The sequence below is a fragment of the Megachile rotundata genome, chromosome 12 (genome assembly GCF_050947335.1).
Source record: "Megachile rotundata isolate GNS110a chromosome 12, iyMegRotu1, whole genome shotgun sequence".
NCBI classification, from domain to species: Eukaryota; Metazoa; Arthropoda; class Insecta; order Hymenoptera; family Megachilidae; genus Megachile; species Megachile rotundata.
The window spans coordinates 5,278,727-5,302,786 of record NC_134994.1 but is presented as its reverse complement, the minus strand read 5'-3'; the positions used below and the strand labels follow the sequence as shown (position 1 = coordinate 5,302,786).

Here is a 24,060-nt window from a genome sequence, read left to right as displayed (position 1 = left end):
AGATGGACGCCAATTTTTTAGACCAAGTTTTGGACTATTTTTCTATTTCGTTTTCTAGCGCTTTTAGGGGGTTCTGGTGGCATTATATAAGTTCCAGAGAGGTCACAAATTGATTTCTGACCCTCAGAAGTACTTAAAATTTGCTAGTTTTCGAAAAAAATCGAAATTTTAGTTTTTCGTAGTTCCGCCGCTCGCCGCTAAATGGCGCCACCTATACCATTTTGGACCGAATTCGACAAAAATTAATTTTCTAGCTTTATTAGGCATCAAAACGCATCAAACCCTAATAGAAATTTGTTTTTAAATGCCTCAGGAACCATACTACGTCGTCAAAGTGCCGGAATATTCATTATTTTATTTTCCTTATTTGCGTATTCGGACCCTCATTTTTTAAGTTTATTTCTCACGTTCCGCCGCTATATGGACGCCATTTTTTTAGTCCATAAACTGCACTATTTGTAACGGTTTGCTACTGCGCATGGGGTCAAAGTTCAAAATTGACCGTTAATTTCCAGGAGTGTATTTCAGCCCAGAGTGAAATATTTTCACCCCTTAAACCTGGACGGCTCAAGTTGGTCTCGATATGTACAAGAATATTTTTTGAACGAAGATATACATATGTATAAAACGGTATATTTATCCGGAAATAGTGTTTTTAAAATGTATGTGTTGAATATCAAACGGTGGGTGTTTTGCAATATTCCCAATAACGAAAATTCCAAGCGCGAGGAAATTCAATTGTTACATTGAAGTCTATGAGGATCAGTTTTTTCGGTGATTATTCCCCCGTGACAAGTCCGATTTAAAATTTTTTTTCTATGTCCATCTGGATGTATACATATACGCAAGTGCGTGCAAAATTTGATGAGAATTGGTTGAGTGGTGCCAAAAAAAAACGCGAACAAAGAAGTTGCAAAGTCAAGCATAAGAGCTTGGCTCGCCTTCGGCTCGCTCGCTCAATTACACGCCATATTCGTAATTTGAATTAGAACCATGACAAAGTGGTACAGATACCAAATAAAAATTGACTCCATCACGTATTTCATTGATAACTTCATAGTCTTCTACTAATTAATACACATATACTTTTCCTACAATTAAATACTGTAAATCTGGAATTACACATTATATTCGTAATTCAAATTAGAACTATGACAGTGTGGTACAGGCACGAAAATAAAAATTGACTTCCATCACACATTTCATTGATGGCATCATAATCTTCTTATTTACAAAGATTTTCTTATTTAGTTAAGATTTACACAAATCTACGGGTTTTTTCTCAGTAGCGTACGCAAATTTCATTTAAAATGCACAATTACTTTGCATACGTCATTAGATTTATAAATTTTGTATACATTATGAATTGTATTGTATACTTGTATTCTGCACTATCAAGATCATACAAATGAACAAATATAAACTTCTACGAATTAATCAAATATCCTTTTGCTTGACAGTTAAGTATCTATCAATATCAAAATAAAATAACCGATAGGAAACATTATAAAGGTCACCACTTTAAAGATAGTATTCTTAATTGAATATCGAAGTATTGTTATCAATTAAGATTTCTACATATAAAACATACAATATTTTGTTTGTTTTTATCGATGCGATTTACGCTTTCGATACGTATATAAAGAGATCAGTACTTACTTCATGAGTTAATAGTCTATTTTTGATCAACATGCAGGCTGTGAGTGTCTCTCTTCTACTTTGCCTCTTTACCATCGCATATGGTAAGAAAAATTAAGAAAAAATATATTCAAGGTTTACATATACAAAGTAAACCTTTCAATTGCTTAGTGTCAGTTAATGGAATAATTCCTTTTATTCTTTTTGTCTTGATTCTTCTTTCATTAAAAACCAATCAAGTTAAATAGTTGGAATGAGATATCAAATTTTTAAAGTGATTATCGCGAGTTTGAAAGAAACTCGACTCGTACTACACGTTGTTCTCTGATTTCTGTGTTTGCAAGTGAAATATTCAAGTTTTTAATCTTTAAAGGAAAAGATTTAAATTTGCAAGCTAACCGGTTTTGAAATTAAATAAATATATCTGAAACTCGATAAATGTCACATCAAAAGTGGATTATAATATTACTGTAGATTATAATATTACTGTGCATTACTAATATAACAGTGCTGCCATTATTTTCACGTGCTTCTTTTTAAATCATCGATTTTATTAAATATAATGACGCTATGTGGCAGCCATCTTGTCAAACGTTTATACAGAATAATTTACCAGAACAAGTCCTTTATTTAATTTCAACTAGACAATAAGTGTCACAGAAGTAGGATAAATGATTAAATAGGGACTAATGTTCTGAGAACCATACTTTTCTTACAAGTGTAATAATATAAATGCATTCTGGAATTGCGATTTCGTAAACTTTGGTACACATTTCTCTCTACACAAATGAAATCACTATTTATCGTAAAAAACCTAACAAATAAAGTAGTTAAAACATCGTAAATTACTCAAATATTTAAAATAAATATGTGGAATAAGATTGGAGTATTTTTAATACAAAGCTGCGGTTCACATACAACATTGCATTTATGAATAAAATGTGGTCCCGAAAGTGTAATTCTCCTTTAACCGTTTACCTTCTTCGTTTAACAATTATAAAAGAGGTTCAGCGTATATCATTTCCATAGAATAGCTAATTTATTCGTTTCTGCAATTCCGTAAAAGTAATAACATGTGATTGTATTAATATAGGATTCCCTGAAACCAAAATTGCCGGTGGCAAAGTTGCACCAGCTGGGATGTTTCCATACATCGTCTCCCTCAGAAAAGAGGGAAAACATTTTTGTGGTGGATCCATCATCAGTTCCAGATTTGTTCTAACTGCAGCAAGTTGTGTCAAAGGGTATGTTTTATACAGTTTATTACGAGTCTAAAATTGATGATCAATGCTTGTGTATCACCAGACACGTTTGTTCCATAGATTATCGGAATCAGTGCAAGCCACTGTCCACGCGGGAACGAATCTTTTAAATCAGGAGGGAGACGCTTACTATATAATGATAGTTACTTATCATAGTGGCTTTAATGAGACAAGTTTAATCAATGATATAGCTCTAGTGGGTATTGTTGGGGAGATCGCCTTCAATAATTTAGTACAACCGATTCCGTTGGCTACAGGCGGCAACACTTATGAAGGATCAAAGTGTGTTTTATCCGGATGGGGAAAAATTAAAGTAAGCACTACATTTCAGTAACTTCTAAATTTCCAACTTTTGGATTTTTAAATTTACTGTGTAAAAATATTTATTGTTCTGATTTCTTGATTTTTAAATTTTTGAGGATCTAAACTCAAATACTAAAATACAAATTTTTTTTTATTAGAAAAAAGATTTCTAAATTCCAAATTTGTGGTTTTCTAGATTTTTAGATTTCTAGATATCTAAATTTGTGTAGTTGTAGATTTACAAATTTATAAATTTTTAGATTTCTAGATTTTTAGATTTTTAAATTTCCAGATATCTAGATTTCTAGATTTTTAGATTTCCAGATATCTGGATTTCTAAATAGCTATATTTATAGTTTTCTACATTTCCAGATTCCCTTTATTTTTAGTCCTACACTTCTTTAAAACTCTAAATTTATAAACCTTCATATTCCTAGATTTCTACATATATTTTTACACCACTTCTTATCTAAATTTCTACATTTTAAAATTTCTATATTTCTTTCCTAAGATGATTACACCTAATCTTGCTTTAGTCGTTTAATGTGTAATTGAGCAAATCAAAATAACAATGATAAATGGAAGATATAATGAATTTAATGTTACAGGGAGACGGACATGGTTCCAGCAAACTTCAGTACATAGATTTACTTGTTCAAAAGCAGTCAGAATGTAAACAAGTACATAGCAATTTGCAAGATACTAACATCTGCACTTTTACCAAATACGGCGAAGGGATATTCAAGGTAATTAAAATTATCTCATTTTACAACATGAATAACACACGAAATAGAATTTAGATAAAAATTTAGAGCTAAGTTAATCCGGTCCTAGAGAACTATTTTTCGACCATATGATGTTAATAATTAATAAACAACTTATTCTTTTTATACAATATTTTCATATAAGTCTAACTTTCATATCTACCGTAATAACGTTGGATAAATATTATTGTACTTTTCTAAACAAAAAAATTTAATACAACTTCTACCAATGGCCTTAAATTACTGGTTTTACAAATTTTATTTGAATGTTAAACATTCAATTCGACTTGATCGTTTCAGTTTAGAAATAATTCGCAACTTTAATTCCAATTTTCATTTTGCACATATAATTGTATATCAGTAAATAGAATACATTGTATGAATAATAATATTAATCTGAATCATATTTTAAAGCGGGGCTTTTCACTTAACGAAAGAATCACCAGATGTCGCATTGATCTATAACTTAAGGCGGGTTTTTTAAAATACAGTAAAATTATCACGAATTATTTTCTTATAAAACTTCGTTCACAGATGTAAATTTGAAAATAAAATTCTAAGAAGGAGGGAGAGTACTGCGTTTATTGCAGCCATGTGGCGATTTTACTGTCACGTTCTATGAACACATTCTAAATTAACAAAAGTCAAATTATTGTGGGATTTCTTCAAAAAAAGCAATCGTTCGTTATAAGTTACTCTACAGTATTGTAATTTCACATAACATTATTATAATAATGTGAAATAGGGTAAGTGCAGACTGGTTTTTGTAAAGTTAGTATTTAAACGTAATTATATTCAGTCTGCTAAGTAAATACTTAACGCTGTCGATATCGAACGCTTTGCACAGTTACTACTATTTAACTATTATTAACTAGAACCTTAATTTTCCTTCAACATTTTCATTTTGATAGGAAATTGTTTAAAATGTTAACTACTCTGCACTTTCCCCGAGAATGGGGTAAGAGCGTAACTTGAAGTTAAATACTTTGAAACTTTATTTCATGTGCAACGGGGCAAGAGCAGAATTATTAACAAATCTGTTATAAAATGCTTTTTACTGCATTATGCAAGTACTCTATATGCAAACAAGTACTCTTAGCTGAAATATAAAAGGGGATATAATGAAACAAAACGAGGAAACAAACATACTAAATGGAGAAATTTCGATCATATTGTAATAAAAATAGCCTGTATATGCACTTGCCGCGTTTACGAATTTACCTCACTTCACCTTAGTATCTCGTATTTTTCTTAAAAGGAATTTCAAAACTCCTTAAAATAATAAGTCTCTTATGCGAAAGAAAGAATGTCTTATCAATAATTATACTTTCTTCATTTTTAGGGTGACGCTGGTAATCCTCTCGTTGTCAATGGCGTGCAAGTTGGTGTCGTATCATATGGAAGACCTTCTGCTACTCGCTACCCTGATGTCTACACAAGGGTGTCCTCATTCGAGTCCTGGGTCGAAAAAGCAAAAAACACAGTTTCAATCGGAAGAAATGCAGAACAAGAAGACGTCACTACTATTTTTCTGAAGAAATAATTGTTGCCTAATCAAACATGAAGACAGCAAAGATACTCCTCTGATAATTCCTACAATAGTTAATATAAAGTACATAGTTAAATTTGAAATGTATTACTAGTAAATTACAGTAAATGTGATATTAATTCAAATTCATCTGGATATTTTATTTATATAATAATATGCATTTATAAATTACTAACATATAACTTATTTTATGTATATTATATTAGATTATACTAACACATAATTAATAACGTATGTATACATATAAATTGCTTTGCAGCTTTTACGATTTAATCTGACCAATATTTTTTATTTATTACATTTATTTTCCTCGGTCATAAGTTATTTGCTATATCAAATTAATACATATTGATGTAAACATGTAGTCAATATGAACAACTATATTTCCGTATAAAGTATTACAAATTTACAATCCATTTGAAAAGTTAATAAATGTTACAATCCAAAAATCCGTATCTCCAATGTAAAAACAAATCGAAAATTTATCACTTTTCAATCGAGAATTTTGCATAAAGCAATAGATCTATAAATTTTGAATATAATTGCATTTTGTTTACAATGTTTTACATATATTAGCTCTTAAAACTGAACAAATATTATAATCTCGATTTAATTAAGTAAATATCCCTTTCACGTATCAATCGAGTACCTATCAGTATCAAAATAAAACAACCGATAGGGGACATTTCATAAAAGTCAATACTTAAAAGATAGTATTCTTAATTGAAAATCAAGGATTGTCACACGTTATCGATTAAGATTTTTACACATAAAAAGTGGAATGTTTTGTTTGTCTTTGTCGACGTAATTTATAATTTCGATACCTATATAAAGAGGTGAGCACAGTTGTCACCAGCTAGTCAGCCATTTTATTCAACATGCAGGCTCTAAGCGTCCTTCTTCTTAGCCTCGTTGCCACTGCATATGGTACGTTATGACAATCTTAGTAAAAACAATTTTAAACTTCACATTTGCAAAGTCAATAGTTGATAATCTTTAGTTTAATTGAAATTATCGTTTACATTTAATTATTAGCTTACATTAATTTAATTATTAGTTTATACATTTAAGTACCATTTATTTATAATACATTTACTTCTTCTATTTTATCTTTTGCATTATTTCGCTAGAAGCTAATCAAGTGGAAATAAGTATTATTTCTAAATAACTATTATCTAAGTAACTATTTTCAATAGTTAACTTTAAACAAAAGTACTTTCATATTGCGAGATCTCTGATTTTTGCGTTAATGTGTTATTTAAATTTATAATTCTCAATTTTTAAGTTTACAAATATTTTTTTACCAAATGTGAAACGTCTGATTTTAAAAGTTTGGCAAAAACAAATATGTTACTTTTTTAATGAAATTGACTTTTTTAATGTAAATAAGTTTAAGTATCTCGAAATTTTTGTGAGGAATATAAAAAAGTATTGAAAAACAGCTACCTTAAAATAGCATATATAATTTTTAACGGAAATTGAGAAGACTACTTTTTTATTATGAAAAGTGAATATTTATTTAAATAAAAAGGTAAATCAATAAATATTTCTAATTCTTTTTATCTTATATGACATAATTTTCTTCCATAACAGAACAAAAATAACAATAACAAAATAGTTAAGTAATTTGTATTTCTTTATCAATATTATTCAATTTCCTAGAATTCAACGGTGTTATCTGGTGATAGGAGTGTCAGATACTTGTGTTTACAACTGTATTGTATAATACTGAAAATGTAGAAACCGTAGAAGTAAAATTATTTTACAACTTGTGAATTTAAATGTATAGGATTACCCGAACCGCGAATTATTGGTGGTAAAGAGGCACCAGTGGGAAAGTTTCCTTACCAAGTTTCCCTGAGACAAAGTGGACGCCATTCCTGTGGCGCATCCATCATCAATTCCAGATATGTCCTCACTGCAGCTCACTGCGTCACCGGGTATGTTTCATATAATTTATTACGAATTCAGCTTTTAAAATTTATTTAACCTTTAACTAAATCACTCAAAATGTTTCTTACAAGGAAGCGACTCATTATTTTAACTTGACAAAATTATAAATAGTTCTTGGAAGTCCAAAAGTTTCAAGGTTCACGTACTCAGAATTCTATATTTCCAAGTTCAAAATTTCCAAGCTGGCGAATTCCCGAAATTCCCATTTCTAGACTCTCGTATTTACATATTTACAAATTGTCAAATTCTCAAATTTCCGAATTCTCAAGTTTCCAAATTCCCAAGTTTCCAAATTTCCAAATTTCCAAATTCCCAAATCCTCAAACTTCCAATTTCCTAAATTCCTAGTTTTCTAAATTCCCAAGTTCCTATTTTCCTAAATTCTCGAGTTCCTATTTTCCTAAATTCCCCACTTCCCAAACACTAAATCACTAAATTCTCGAATTTCCAAATTCCAAAATTGTCAAATTCTAAAATTTCCAAATTCCAAAATTTCAAAATTTTAAGATTCCAAAATTCTAAGATTCCAAAATTCCAAAATTCCAAAATTCCAAAATTCTCAAGTTCTTAAAGTTCGCGCTACCTAAATTCTCAAATTCCTAAATCCAATTTCAAGAATTATTCTCGAATTTCCTAAATTCTCAAATTTCTAAATTCACCTACCATTTTCACACATGATACTTCACCCATCATTCGTACTATCTTCAGAAGATTTTGTGCAATAGATTGAAGAGTCCAAAGAGTATCACCGTTCATGTTGGAACGAATCTTTTGAGTTCGGAGGGAACACCTTACGAAGTCGATAAAATTGCTTATCACCGTTACTTCACTCACCTGCTGCTTATCAACGACGTAGCTTTGATTCGTGTTGTGAAAGACATCGCCTTCAACGATTTAGTCCAACCAATCCCATTGGCCTCAGGCAATAAAACTTACGAAGGATCACCCTCTGTTCTGTCAGGATGGGGAATGGTTCATGTGAGTGTCATTTTCTAATTACAGCGATGTTTTGATATAAGTTAATCTTTCGGATCATAGCTTCTGTTCTATATTGAATGTATATTGAGTATAATATGTGTTGTTTTAGAAATATTTAGTATAAGGTAAATATTTAGTAGAATATTAGAATAAGGGAGTAGAATTAGTAGAAAAACTGTTTTAGTAAAAGAGAGTAGAATACAGGAATAAGTATTTAGAACAAGAGAGCTATCTCTGATTTCGAGTGCCTTGAAATATGTTGTTAAGGTTGTCATTCCGAACAACTTTTTCTTATACATATGATAGTCGGATACTTCTAGTTTTCCACATATTTGAGAAAATAACACGCTTTAATGAAACTATATTATTTTGGGAGGCTTTGCTCCTCCAAACGTTCCCTCCTCGACGACGACCATAACCCCAAACCTTTTTCGGAAAGATTTTTTAGATGCTTCGAGAACACATATGGAGAGTAATGAACGGGTAGTGTATAGGCATGGGTTTAGTACTGACAAATGCTAAACGAAGTACATATTAGTCGTTTATTCATTTTGACTTTCAAGGCATATATACCTAACCTAACCATTATTTTGAAAAACTAACCTAATCTAACAACCTAACCTAATCGTTATTTTGAAAAACGCATCTTGACATCATATTTCAAGGTGATCGAAATCGGAAGTGCCTCCCTTATTCTGAATATTTACCATAAACAGTAACAATCTTACTTAAAACAATCTTAATGGAAGAATAAAACTTCTTTATCTTTAATTTTATTGGTACGAAACGTCTACCATTTCTGTCATTTTTCTTATTAAAGTGAGAAGAACGTCGTAATTAGGAACCTATTAAATAACATTTGATTTTGTTCCGTCCGTGCATGTGTAACTTACACATGTGTAACGTCCCAGGAAGTCAACCACTTTTGAAAAAAATAAAATTCAATTGTGGTTGGCTCCCTGGGATGTTACACATGTATAAGTAAATAGTTTGAAATAAACGTATAAAGTTTAATATAAAATGTTTATTATTGCAGCTAGACGAAAATCTTCCGGATCGTCTGCAGTACATAAATCTCCAGATTGAAAATCAACAAAAGTGCAGAGAAAAAATTTATGATTTACACATAGCCGTGGTAAAATCTCACATCTGCACTTTCACCAAATACGGCGAAGGAGTGTGCAGGGTAAGCAAAATTATCTCATTTTTCGCTATGAACTGAATAAGATTCAATTTTTGAAAAGTGTAAAGATCGGTAATTTTTAAGAACACAATTTTGTACATTGTTAATTCCATCGTTCACCGTTAGACGGCAGTACTTGTGTCATATCTGAACGAATATAATTAATATTTAACCACTTAAGTGTGTTTGACGACTATACCCGTCATGGAGATGTGACAGAATTTTGTGTCATGACGACTATATCCGTCATGCGTAAAATTTTGTTACAATTTGATATTTAAATCGTAATTTTGGCGAAAACTAAATTATATTCGTAAATTGTAATATGTTTAAAATGTTTAGAGGTCAACACGAAATGAAATAAACAAATAAAAAATGTAAATGATTTGAGAGGATTCATAAATTCTTGAGACCTAACTCGTCATCGCTTGATTATCGCGACACACACTGGTACGCGCTTTGCAAAAAGATCGCCACAGTTAACTGGTTAATTTGTTAATAAAATTGTAGAATAAAGGATAGAGAGCACTGCCTTTATTGTAGTCGTGTGGCGAATTTACTATCACGTTTTATGAACATATTCTAATTTCACAAAAGAAAGTTTATTATAGGGGTTTTGTATTGCGCAGCTATTCGTTATAAGTATTGCAATGTTTTGTAATACTGAAATAGTAATATTATGCATTATTCTAGAAAGGAATCTCAAAGCTCCATAAAAGAAAGAGAAAATATAGAATACTCTTATGTTAGAGAAGAAATGTGATCTTATAACACATGTTTTAATTTTTAGGGCGATTCTGGTGGTCCTCTCGTTATCGATGGAGTACAAATTGGTGTCGTGTCCTTCGGAAATCCTTGCGCTGTTGGATACCCTGACGTGTTCACTAGAGTATCATCTTTCCGGTCCTGGATCGATGAACAACAAGCTATTCTACAGAAGGACAATATTGGATCACAATCGAAAAACGCCATTTACATTTCTTAAATCAACGATTGCAACTCGTTCGTGACTCATTATTTTGACGATATTTCATAGTAATTCTATACCTAATACAATAAATATACACCTGAAAATCACGTTGATCCAACTCCATTTTCTAGTTTGAATGAATGTAAAAAGCAGGTACAGTAACGTATTCCTTGTACTAAAATTGATGAAACAGAAATAAGAATGTTAGTCCGATTCTTAAATAGAAAATTGATGAGGATCACATGTTTGGAATGTAATTTCGGCCCAGACATATTTCTCCTTTAAATAAAATAAAATTCTTATAAAACTGAAATAAAATATAAATTCCTATTCAATATTATATCAATTAAAATGATATATTGAATTCTAAACGATTATTAAATTTATAAACTACTACATATTTTAGTTATAGTAATTACATATTACTTATTCACTACATTATACACTTACATTTATATTAAACATTTATTTATATTTCTGTTATCACTATTATCTCTTAATTTCTTTCAACATTTCTCGAGTCTTGTAATTATTATGAATTATAGCCACGCAGCAGAGTTTTAAATAAGTGTACATAACCTATTATAGCATTGACACGTTAATATATTAACTCATTTATATTTTATACATTAATATAAAAAATATTAATATATTAAGTTCGGCTAGTAATAAACTATATACTTCACTTAATATACTAAAGGAAAACCATATTCGAAAAACGAAGATTGTCATAAAATCGAAAAGATATCTCAACTTACAGAAGATTTATGTCCACAATCTTCTTGAAACAGTTTTCTTTCAAAACTTTTCTTCAATAACGCTTAATTGTGTAATTATTTTCAAATGCAATCAATGTCTGATATCTTCATAAAACATCACGATTAACCATAGAACATTTAATAGTTTTTATTTAAACAAGTTTAAAAATATTATAATGAACAATGATGGACTTTGCGATTGTAATTTTATTTGCTTACATAAAGTTTGTACATTTTATAGTTCATCCACGGTATTTTGACTTTTCTAGCCATTTATTTATGGAAAATTACATAGATACCCCTTTTTTTTAAAAGTATATAAATTGAAATACAAACTCTTTTAAAATAAAAACTCGTATGAGCGTAAAACGAACTTGAGATACTTTTAGACGTGGAACAAAATGGCGTTCTTCTTCTAACACATTTGAAGAAGCATTTATTGCATTAGAAGAAGCATTTTAGCATTTTAGCTAGTTATTAGCTATTTATTTTTTGCTTTACACCGTGCAAAAAATTCCGAATTTTTTCAAACATGCAGCATTCGATAAAAATTTCTGACTTTCCAAAAATTGTTTTCTTTGGAAACCATTTTCAGACAGCGCTTTGTTTTCTCTTACTCATTCGAGACTGAAATTATCAAGAAACCAAACACAGAATCTGGAAAAAACGCTTAAAGCTAATAATTGAACGGTATAATTTTGAATGATATAATTTCATTACGTTTATTTAAACTTATCCGAAACTGCACAAGTGTACAAACACTGTCGTTATATGAAGATTAACAAAAATAAATTAATGTTAAATTAATGTCAACATCCGAAAATTTGCAAACGGCAACAATTGAAATAAGCATAACATACAGAACCAACACGGTTACATGTTGAATTAAATAACTTTCTTCATGACTGATACGTACAAATCAAATATACATTACGCTAACTTGTAACAATCATTGCACAAAATATTAAGGACAGAGAAAAGAATTTCGTATACAAAAATTATAATACGGAGGAACAGACTTTATAAACAAATAATATTTTAATATTAACCTTCTTTTATGTCTGTTATTTACATTCAGGGTGTTTGGTAGATCGAATTGCAAGTTCTGTTTGCAATTTTTTTTTCAATCTTAATGTAATATTCCATTAGAAACGGGTCAAAACAAAGAAGTTTTTGCAAATATTTATTTTTGAGAAAAGAGGGATTTTTACTTGAATTACAAGATATATAATACTAAGCAGGCATTTGTTTATCAAATATTCATAATCAGTTTCTGCAAAATTTTATTGTGTTTACATTTACATTTATTTACATTTTTGTGAATTTAAATATATTTTGTTCTCTTATTCTTTTGATTCCTTACTGCAACGTTCGGCATGTAGTTGCCACATTTTGGGAAATCTCTAGGTGTCTCTGGGAAATCTTGCGGTTCTCCGACTTGTATAACAAGTTCCATTCCTACCAATATGTGGAACATTTGATGACAGTGGAACATCCAAAAACCTTAAAAATTAAAAATGATTGGTTTATTAAAAGTCGTAATATTATTATAATAAAATTAACAAATTTTGGTTGAATTACAATGAATAATAAATTAAAATTAATGAATTTTTATAATACACATTGTATGTATGTGGAAGTATTATAATGATACAAATTTTAATTACAAATGCAAATTAATTACTATTATTAGACAGCTTGAATTTGAAGAATGTAATAATGATGTAATTAATAAACAATAAGAATTTTACTTTTTTCAAACTTTCAAATTCTTAAGTTTTCAAATTTTAAAGTGTTCAAATACCTGAATATAGAAATTTAAAAATTGGCATGTTCACGAAATTCAAACATTTCTAAATCTTCGACGTATCTGTAGTTCTAACTGTTCAAAAATCCAAATATCTAAATCTCCAAATCCCCAAAATTCTAAATCTACAAAATCTAAAAATATCTAAAGTCTTAAATTTTCAAATTTACACATATGAATTTAAATCTTCAAAATCCTAAATTTCAAAATTTCCAAAATCCTAAATTATCAAGTTTCCAAATTTCTAAATTTCCAAAGACCTAAAATACCAAGTTCCCAAATTTCTAAACCTCCCAAATCCTAAATATTCAAATTGCCAAATTTCTCCTCTTTCGCAAGATTCTAAATTCACTAACTTCCCAAATTTGCTAATTTGCAAGTTCACAAATTCTCCAAAATATCAACTAACAGCATCTATTATGTGTACAATATGAATTAATTCTTAAACTGAACACATACCTGGATTGTCTGCTTTAAATCTGAGTACCGCATATCCGTTATTGGGTATAGCATACGTATCTTTACTAGGTGGAGATTGGAAATTTCTTACAACTTTATTTTCACTTTCAAGTTGTTCATAATACTTCACCGTCATTGCACGCGTGTTGTCCGTATATGGCCCTAGTGGTTGATCCATACCCATCACATGGAACGTGTATCCGTGCAAGTGGAATGGATGATGCACGTCTCCTGCACGAACTACAATTACAATAAATATACATTGAATATGCATCTATTTCAAATTGTAAAATTTGTTAAAATAAACCTCTTCAAATATGTTTGTCTGTATCAGGATTAAGAATCAACGCGTATGATAATTTCTGTTTTACCGCTAATCCATTTATTTTTTAACGTCGTTTTTGACTTTAACACTAGATTTACGGAACCTGTTAAAATGACATATTTTTTATTTTAAATGACAAAACTTATTTAGAGTTTTTTGTAAAAATGTATATCAAATTTCATCAAGCTAAAGAATTAATGTCTTAACCAGTTCACATATCCCCAATTTATTTATTTTTCTATTTTATTGTAGTTCAAATTTAAATATAAGTGACATCTAAATTGTCATCTGTATCGAACTTCTGTATACCTAGTGATAAAGTAAGTCTACATTCAGTGTTAATAATAAAATTTCTTTAACAATTGAATCAAAGTTTCATTTACAACCCATTTTCCATAAATTCCGACATTCAAAATCATTATATATCGTCTATGTTTATTAACACTTTGAGGCACCCGATTTTAAAGTAAATTAAAACCTAGTTGCATAGAATAAATGTATAAACATTATACATTAAGGTGAAGTGGGGTAATTTCAGACTGGTTTTTGTAAAGTTGGTATTTAAACGTAAGTATTTTCAGTCTGCTATGTAAATACTTAACGCTGTCGATATTGAACGCTTTGCACAATTACTACTATTTAATTAATACTAACTAGGACCTTAATTTTCCTTGTACATTTTGATTTTGATAGGAAATTGTTTAAAATGTCAACTACTCTGCACTTTCCCCGAAAATGGGGTAAGAGCGTAACTTGAAGCTAAATACTTTGAAACTTTACTTCATGTGCAATGGGGCAAGAGCAGAATTATTAACAAATCTGCTATAAAATGCTTTTTACTGCATTATGCAAGTACTCTATATGCAAACAAGTACTCTTAGCTGAAATATAAAAGGGGATATAATGAAACAAAACAAGGGAACAAACATACTAAATGAAGAAATTTCGCTCATATTGTAATAAAAATAGTCTGTATATGCACTTGCCGCGTTTACGAATTTACCTCACTTCACCTTATATAATATAATAATATAATAGGTGGGTTAAAATGTATCCCACCATGCATCAAAAGCTAAGCAAAAGATGGACAGTTTTTGATCCACCCAGCCCTAAAGAGTTAAATGCTATCACATAACTAATTGCTGTTCCCAGAAATTTAACAAAACTTTGATTACTTACACTCATCAACGACGATAATTTCTACCACAGAGTTCAATGGAACCTTAATGACGTGCGTGCACGAGCAAACCTCCGACCTACATTCGGGCGGCTTGTTATCACTATTGCAAACTGCGTTTCGAGGAACATCGTTCGATTGGCTGAGCGGTGGGGAAGGTGGAAGAACGAGACTTATGTTGTTCAGCGTTCCCGTTATCACCAAATCCCGCCTCGCAACTGTTTGATATCATTCAAAATAAATATTTATTATTTTCTTTATGAAAAACATTTGCAACTGTATAGAACAGCCAAAATGTAGTACAACAAGTACAGAAATAAGTAAATAAAAGTACAGAAAGTATGATTTTGTTTATTTGTTTGAACAGTAAATATATTGATAACTTACCCAAAAAGTTTTTGTACTCGTTTGGTTTGAAAAATTCTGCGGGTGAATAATTGACCACACCTATAGGAACTATTAATTTCACGTCTGGTTCTTTTTGTAGAATATCAGAATCGATTGCTGTCGCTTGTTTCAAATCATTGACACAAACGTGGCGCTTGCAGTCGAGATCCATTGAATTCAATACCTACAATCGTAACAAACTTTGCAAACAGTGATTACAATAATTATTTTATTTCATTATAAATATTCTAGTAACCGAAATTATGAGAGAGATCTTCCTATTATAAAAAGGCGATTAATATTTCAACTATTCTAATTATAAAATGATTTTTAAAAATGACTATATAAGTGACTACAAGTGACTATATTAAAACAGTTAGATTGATTTTTATTGTCACAGTTATCTTACATAATAAGAATATTTTGTTATTTAGGGTGCTGTAACTTGATCACCTCAAATAATTCTACTTAATAAAAATTTTAATGTATGCAATATACTAGAAATACCATCAAAGGTGTTTTGAAGAATTGTTTCAGCTCAACTTGTTTTAATTTTAGATCAGCTTATTTCTTTTTTTTAATGAAATGAACTGAATATTAAAAATTATTTGCTTGATAATTAAAGAATATTGACCATAATTTTAAGTCAAGAACTAAGATTAATAAGAACAAAGGGGATTGGATTTATGCAAAGTACAATTTACACTCAAAATTTGATACTGTATATTCATGTTACAAACAATAGATCAATTCATTTTAAAATTATTGGATATATATGTATATGACTTCAATTTTATGTATTAATTTTATGTATTGTTAAGGTGTGCTATTTAGTAATTATTTGAAATGTCTAAGTTAGCTAAGACACCCTGAATTAATTGTTTTTAAATATTCTTAATCGAGAATTTCATTTAATTTAATCATTTTTTAAAAGCATTTGTTCGACATTTGGTGATGTTACATATAAGTTCTGCAATGTTTTTGAACTTTTTATCTAAAAGTTTATAAAAGAGGAAAACGAGCTTACGCGTCCTTCATAAAGAGGAGACGAGTAAGTAGGCTCCTTTGTAGCTGGAACAGCAGATCCACCCACATAACTCAATATAGCCGATTCTTGCAATTTAATTTCATCACATTCTCCTATTCCACGAAGTTGTATCCAATAGGCACCCTTTGGTTGATTAGCATTTAAGACAAAATCGTATCGTTCACCTGTAAGAGCAATTACATAATTTTTAACCGACTTCGAAAAAGGAGGAGGTTACTCAATTCGATCAGTATATTTTTTTTTTTTTTTCTATGTGTGCCCGCCGATTACGCCTAGCTGGATGGACCGATCGGAATGAAACCTTTTGCATCTGTTAGGTTCTGACTCCCCATTGGTACCATTATCAAAAAATTTTGCATTTTTTAATTGCAAAGTATTGTTATTGCAAAAAAAACCGGCAACTATTGAAATAAAGTTTTCTCGATTTTAGTGCGCTTTTAATATCTTATCACGGACATGATTCTGAACAATTTTGTTCATATACAAATTTCGCGGAAAGGTTCAGTTTTCGAGATATTAGCGAAAAATTGTTGAAAAGTTTTGAAATCAACTTTGGACGATTGTCATGTCCTTTTAATATGTTATCGGGGACACGATTCTGAACAACTTTTTCCTTATCCACAATTAAGGGGAAGCTTTAGTTTTCGAGTTATTAGCGAAAAACTATTGTTACTAATGTATTGAATTCTACGTATGCCTCCGTGTCTCTGGTGGTGTATGAGTCAACATGCAGTCGCTGATTTTCTACTGTTTCTACAAACACGTCTTGTCGGCCGATAAAAAGCGTGAAATAAAATAATTTTAAGAAAAAAAATACACCGACTTCGAAATGCACTAAAAAGTATAAAATAATTTCTATTTCCTAATAAAGTAATTTCTATTTCATTCAATCATACAATTACGTAACAGATATGAATGAAACCTATTTACTCGTTAGGTATTATATTAAATACATTTCAACCTTTTCGGAGGCGGCGCAAAATTAAATAACATATTCAAAATAATCTTTTAATTTTGCGCCGCCTCCGAAAAGGTTGAAATGTATTTAATATAATACCTAACGAGTAAATAGGTTTCATTCATATCTGTTACGTAATTGTATGATTGAATGAAATAGAAATTACTTTATTAGGAAATAGAAATTATTTTATACTTTTTAGTGCATTTCGAAGTCGGCGTATTTTTTTTCTAAAAATTATTTTTTAATTGTATTGTGTCTTCAGATTTTATGGACAAAAATTATCCCTTGAAGTACTAATCAGATTAATCTTTAATATAAGGAATTATCTCTCAATATCTGAAATTTTAAAGGAAAATTATTTGTGGCCATCATTATTTAGTAGTTTAACAATAATTTTGTATATTTATCACTTTAACAATAATTTGAATAATTATGTTTAATATTAAATAATAGTGTGATATGTAATGGACTTTTGTTATCATTAACTTTTAAAACAATATGGAGTTGCTAGAGTGAAATTTTATCTATTATATTAACGTAATCAGATTTCAAGAGTTGATGTAAAGTAGAAAATTGCAATATTATAGATTAATGTAAAAAAACAAATATAGGCATTCTTCGAATAGCACGGTACGTGAATTACGCGAAGTTGCGAATAACAGAGATAAAAATTGCGATAATCCTCGAATACGGAATTTGAATTACGTATATGACTGTAAGATCATTGACTAGGTAATATCCGAAGAAAAAAAACAATATACTGTAGAAACCCAGGAACTGGCGCGTAGGAGGTTGACACAGAGTAAAAGAAACTACTCATCGTTCCGCCTATTCCCACCGTGAACACCTCCAGCGTAACATATCGGCCAATAAGAATAATAATAACAATAACTGCATCACACAACTAGCACTATCTCTATCACACAGACGTTTGCCCATAGTCATTTTTTGGCCTAATTGGTATGCTGACCGTTCGAGCCAATAATTCCTACCGAAAATACGTGTGAGTCTAGATGTCTACTTTTCTATTTTTCTATTCTGACCAATTAGGGCCGTAGCCTTTCCCAACTCCTGGATCAGCCTCCTACGCGCCAATTCCTGGATTGTCCAGGGTACACATAATGGGTGAATTGAGTAGAAAAAAGCCTGGTTACAGGAAAAACCTGGTTTCGAATAACACGGAATCAATTAACCGTGTTATTCGAGGGACGCCTGTAATATCTAAATTACTTATGTTTTTGTGGACACTATACCTGCGAACGAAACGATGGAGTCAACTTCAACGGGTTCCACTGGTTGACCATCGCTAGCAATGACTGTAAGTTTGTGATTTTCAATTGTCAATTGTAGACCGCAGACAGTACAAATAGAGTTGATAAAACGGAACCGATATCGATTATTAGCATCCACACTAATCACTTCCAACGGAAGTTGCGCCATGCTACCATCGGAATTCTGTAATATTCATAAATGAAAATTATTTAATATCATGAAATCGAATTCAAAAATTCACAAATTCACAAATTCACAAATCCACAAATACACAAATCCACAAATACACAATCTCACGAATCTTCAAATTTACATGTCTACAAAGTCCCAAGTTCAAAAATCCACAAATGCATAAATCCGCAAATTCACAAATCTACAAACTCACAAAACCAATAGTTCATAAATGCACAAATCCACAAAACCAACAACTGCATATATTTATAAATTTAAAAATGTGCAAGTTTACAAATTTTCAAGTTTACAAATTTATAAATTTTTAATTTCTCAAATCTTGTTTTTGCAACGTTCGCTTGTATCATCGTAAATAATAAAAAGCTTCAAAATAACCATAGTAATTGCTTCAACATATACACGTCCATTTAAAGTGCGCCCACTTTACTAAACATAAATAAACCGTCCGTAGCGAAAGGTTTAAGAAAAAATCTACTCACCCTATACCTTCCCCTTCCATTAACAAGAAACGACTCAGGAAGATGTTGTTTTATACCAATTTTTTTTCCTGGAAATCGACTTGTAGTTTCTTCAGAAAACCAATCGTTGACTAACATCACATGATTCGCTAAATCAAAGTCGTAAAGCTTTGAATGAACCTCAAGTTGTTCCGGTTCTCTTACAATGAAACTACCGAATACGCCGTCCATTTTCTGTGCACCCGTGTGCGCGTGCCAGAAATGTGTTCCACTGTTGTCTGCGTAAAACTGATACCTGTAAAAGAGACATTCATTGCCAATAAATTCGTAATGTTGAATTTTCGAGTTCATTTTTGTAGGACCGTTTATTTTGAAAGTGATCTAAGTCCGTTTGTCAATTGTTTGTTCTTCACTGTAGTAATATGTACTCACTGTTAACTGTCATAAACATTTTACGGTATATTCAGAGTATATAAATTTTTTTATAGTTGAAAAATTGACTTTGGAAGTGGCCTAAGTGCAATCTATTGTAGATAATATCAGAAACAGTGGATTTATAAATGTCATTCCAAATGTTTGTTATATTTGTTTAACACACTGCATTATATTCTGATGGTACTTAAAAATATACATTACAAAAAATTATGAAGACTTGTTAATTGAACTATGGAGAACAGCTTTGTTCCGCAATAGCTATCAAACTAATAATTTCTTAATTTTTAGCATATATTTTGCGGACTTATCAATCTTGAAAGAATTGCCAAATTTTTACCTGAACGAATTTTTGTATACGATCGGGCATTGCGTTAGATTTGGAACACCATCCTGATGCGGGGAGCCTTTTTGCTTTACTCCGTGCCAATGGATCGTCAATGCTTCTGAATTTATGTTGTTTAAAACATCGACCACAACATAATCGCCTTGACAAACCTGAATACTTGGACCTGGTAACATTCTGTTCACTGTCAAAGCCATACGCTCGAGTCCATCGCCAGGGACGCATTGACAGTTAGCACAAATGCTATTGGTCATGTTAGGACTGCAATAATCGCATGCACTGGAAAGAATAAATTAGTATTAAAGTATGGAGTGTGTGCAGTATAGTCCCTGGTTATCGAATTAGGATCACGTACAAAAATTTCACTTTCATAACATTATGTCATGTATAGAAAATTGTCTTAGGTCATGCAAATTATTACTAAATACGTTAATAACGATATATACATAGCAATTTATTACTATCGTGATAATAAATTGTGTGATGAGTGATAAAGGGCCGTGCGATTACGTTCGGCTCGAGTATTGATAGCGCGTCAGGTGAAAGAGTGCCATAGAAAATATCTGCCTATGCAAAAGAGTAGTTTACAACTCTCCAACCACATGATCTCAGTTGAAAAGAATTACAGATATGTGGGAAAATAATGAAGATAAAAAGCATATGATGTATATAGAGCATGCCGAAAGCTGTCACCAAAGGGGTGGAAGTACGAGATATTAAACTGCGTTAATTATGTTACGTACAGTAGTAGTAATGTTAGTAGCTAATAAATATCATTATGATTTGAACAGACCTTTTAATTTTATGAGAAATGTAACAAATGCTGAAAATTTATAGTGATTCTATTCGATGGCCAGGGAATAAGTATTTAATGACTGTATAAGTATTTAGTGATACGTTTGTGTATTGTAAACGTGTAAAATTTAAAAACTTCGAAATTTCGAAATATAAAAATATGAAAATTTGTTAGGGACTTGGAAATTTCGAAATTTAAAAATCTAGAAATTTGAAATTGGAAGACTTGGAAACTTGAAAATTTAAAAATATAAATACTTGAAATAAAACTTGTAAACTTCGAAATTTAAAGTTATGAAATTTGAAAGTATAGAATCAACGATATCATGAAGATGAAAAGTTTAGTAGTACACTTACACTCCATTAGTAGGATATCGCTCAATCACAAATTTATAATAACATGTTCTCGCTTCTCCTACTTGACACGTGCGAGCACATTCGAGAGGATTTGAGAGGTATGGATCAGCATGTAGTTCTTCGTTCATACAGCTTTTCTCGTCTATAGGTTCCATTCCACTAACACCAGCATGGTAACCGGCTTTTATATTTGCAGCAGCTACATTCTTCCCTGTAACTAAAATTAAACAATTTAATCCATTATTACTTTGAAGCTAACTCTAATTGGATTTTAGCTATAACTTCATTTTACTGATACGTTTCGTTTATTTTCGTTTTTTTTCCACTTGCACAAACTGTAAAAACGCTTCTAAAATTAACACAAATATCTACAAACATTGTCACTTAATGAAAATGTTATTTTCACGTTACACTTTAAGAAACCAGAGAAAACATTGCAAACTACACACTGCACTATTACTGAATTTCTAGTAAATATCAAAATGTAAATAATAAAACGAAACAATATTTAATTGAAGGACTCTTATGTATTTTTTTTAATGTAAAACATTTTCGATGTATAAACCGTCATTAGAGAAAAAGAACATAAGTGTGGTGGACTGCAGTAAAAATAATTAATGACACGAACTTTTTCAATGAATGTGTAACTTTTTCAATTAAACGTTCCGTTTGCTTTATGTTGTTAAGAAAATTACTATTCAGAAATCTTTGTTTCCTCCACTCTGTAATTATTTCGTTAACTTATATTTGGGCGGTTAATGGCCACTGTGATAATGTGCTGAAAATGATTAATACAGTTTCTGCAATATATTAGTTTCTAATACCTATATAAACATATTATAATAGCAATGCAATTATTCCCGTTAATTATTATTGCTTAAATAACAATTTGGTATACTTGTATTAATATCAATTCAACTTCATAAATTTCAATTTAAACGTATGTTGTAATCATAACAAACACTATCACGAATAATTGCATTTGTCATTCACTTCCTGAATAGAAAAGTGATTATAAAACAAATTGTTTGAAAAAATGAAGATTTATACCGGCAAGAATAAGCAGAGAACATAAAAGTGCTTCCTTGATCGAATTCATTGCGATGTGCGGCAGAAGATCCAGAAAAATTTTCTTTTATATAATAACAACGACTGATTTCTCCACAAATTAACTTTGCATTAGTTCATTGATAAGATTAATTTATTGTCGACGATAATGAAATTGTTACGATATGGTTTTTAATAAGATAATAAATTATGAGTGACCGCAAATTAACGAGTAGGCCACTCAAAAAATGAGGAAACGTATAAATTTTCCGTTATGAAAGATAAGGGAATGGACAAAACAATTTCAATGCGGATATAAAACAGTAAGCACCTTATTTATACACCAAGCCATCATGTTATATCTTTAATTAATCATTCTGATGTCTTATTTCTAAATCAAAATTAAATCATGATATGTGGAAGAAAGATAGATATTGCTGCTAGTAAGTACTAGTGAAGTTTGTAGTAGCAATAAAATAGCAATACTTGATCCAATAACACAATCTACCAACGACACCATTTTTGAGAATACTGAAGAAGAACTATTTACATCATATGTAGAAAAATATTTTCTTAACTTCACCAATTACGAAAGAAAGTGCTTGAAGTTACTGAATATAAGTTAATAGTGTTAGTTTAGCACAGAGGATTAGCACACAGGATTAGCACTAGAGCGACAAATGTATGCAACAAAATACGTTTCTCCTTCAATGTACTTTTCCTGAATTTTGTCTGCCGTTAAGAATCTTAATTTTATTTAGAAATTTCAGTATTCTTTAATTTAAAAGTTCGAAGATTTGAAAGCCCGAATGCCCATAAATTGAGGAGTCTCAAAAAGTTGGTTGCTAGAAATTGAAATTTCGTCTGGGAATTTAGAAATCTGGAAATATATTCAAAAACGTATGCATATGAAAATATAGAGCCTTAATAATTAAAAATTTAGAAATTCGAAAGTTCAGAAATGCGAAACATCAGAAAGTTTAAAGGTTTGAAAATGTTTAACTTGCATATATAATTAAAAATCCCCGTTTAAAGAAAAGAGATAACTAAGATATTGAAATTAGAACAACAAAGATAAGAGAATACTGGAATCAACAAAATGGGCCAAATACAACGAAAAAGATTTCAGAAAATTAATTTAGAACTGTTTTCAAGCTTGTAATTACAAAAAATCTCGGTAGCTTGTTCCGCCAAATCTGTATAAGTAATCAGAAGCTATTAATTAATCTTGATGATAATATCGATAATATTTGATTGCTTTGTAACGACTCTGGAACCCAGGTTCAGATAATTACAAGCGCTAGGAAGGTAAAGAGTGGCTTTTACCCACTAAACGACTCGTTTTCGCAAATAACTAATCTAAAGAATGTGGGATTCGTGTGGTGTGCGGTTAACACGTTGAGTGCCACGCGCTTTTTTAAGGAAATCCCAGTCAGGCCACGCACGCTGCCTAGAAGCGCGCTGGTATCGTGGTACAGCAATGCTTTTTATGCTTACCATGTTTTAATAAAATCCATTATTAATAGAATCCCGTATTAAATAAAAATTAAGTGGACTTTAAATAAATTTTAGGTAACAACTTAAAACAATGTAAATTTTTTAGTTTATGTCATATTTTACACTGTCAGTCACCGGTGAC

General features: G+C 30.5%; 2 protein-coding genes across 2 annotated transcripts; one reads left to right on the top strand and one right to left on the bottom strand.

Annotated features, from left to right (window-relative positions):
- The first annotated feature begins 431 nt into the window (after positions 1-431).
- On the top strand, positions 432-10,947 carry LOC100880930 (transmembrane protease serine 9-like). The gene is made up of 9 exons (XM_076538217.1): positions 432-683; positions 2,732-2,882; positions 2,961-3,213; positions 3,812-3,949; positions 5,310-5,498; positions 7,302-7,456; positions 8,195-8,447; positions 9,484-9,633; positions 10,421-10,947. The coding sequence occupies exons 2-9, from the start codon at positions 2,779-2,781 to the stop codon at positions 10,613-10,615; spliced, it is 1,437 nt and encodes a 478-aa protein (XP_076394332.1). The 5' UTR covers positions 432-683; positions 2,732-2,778; the 3' UTR covers positions 10,616-10,947.
- A 1,677-nt stretch (positions 10,948-12,624) lies between these two features.
- Positions 12,625-22,473, bottom strand: LOC100880706 (uncharacterized). The gene is made up of 10 exons (XM_076538216.1): positions 22,425-22,473; positions 21,375-21,591; positions 20,217-20,501; positions 19,466-19,739; positions 18,776-18,977; positions 16,541-16,725; positions 15,514-15,697; positions 15,129-15,344; positions 13,625-13,864; positions 12,625-12,861 (listed from the first exon to the last, which is right to left on the bottom strand). The coding sequence occupies exons 1-10, from the start codon at positions 22,471-22,473 to the stop codon at positions 12,683-12,685; spliced, it is 2,031 nt and encodes a 676-aa protein (XP_076394331.1). The 3' UTR covers positions 12,625-12,682.
- Between the last annotated feature and the right edge of the window lie 1,587 nt (positions 22,474-24,060).

Coding starts and splice junctions, on each gene's coding strand:
- LOC100880930 (XM_076538217.1), top strand. CDS start 2,779: ATGTTTCCATACATCGTCTCCCTCAGAAAAGAGGGAAAACATTTTTGT. Junction 7,457..8,194: donor GCAGCTCACTGCGTCACCGG/GTATGTTTCATA, acceptor TTTGTGCAATAG/ATTGAAGAGTCCAAAGAGTA. Junction 9,634..10,420: donor ACGGCGAAGGAGTGTGCAGG/GTAAGCAAAATT, acceptor TTTAATTTTTAG/GGCGATTCTGGTGGTCCTCT.
- LOC100880706 (XM_076538216.1), bottom strand. CDS start 22,473: ATGAATTCGATCAAGGAAGCACTTTTATGTTCTCTGCTTATTCTTGCC. Junction 20,502..21,374: donor CGATATCCTACTAATGGAGT/GTAAGTGTACTA, acceptor TATTCTTTCCAG/TGCATGCGATTATTGCAGTC. Junction 13,865..15,128: donor AATTATCGTCGTTGATGAGT/GTAAGTAATCAA, acceptor TTGTAATTGTAG/TTCGTGCAGGAGACGTGCAT.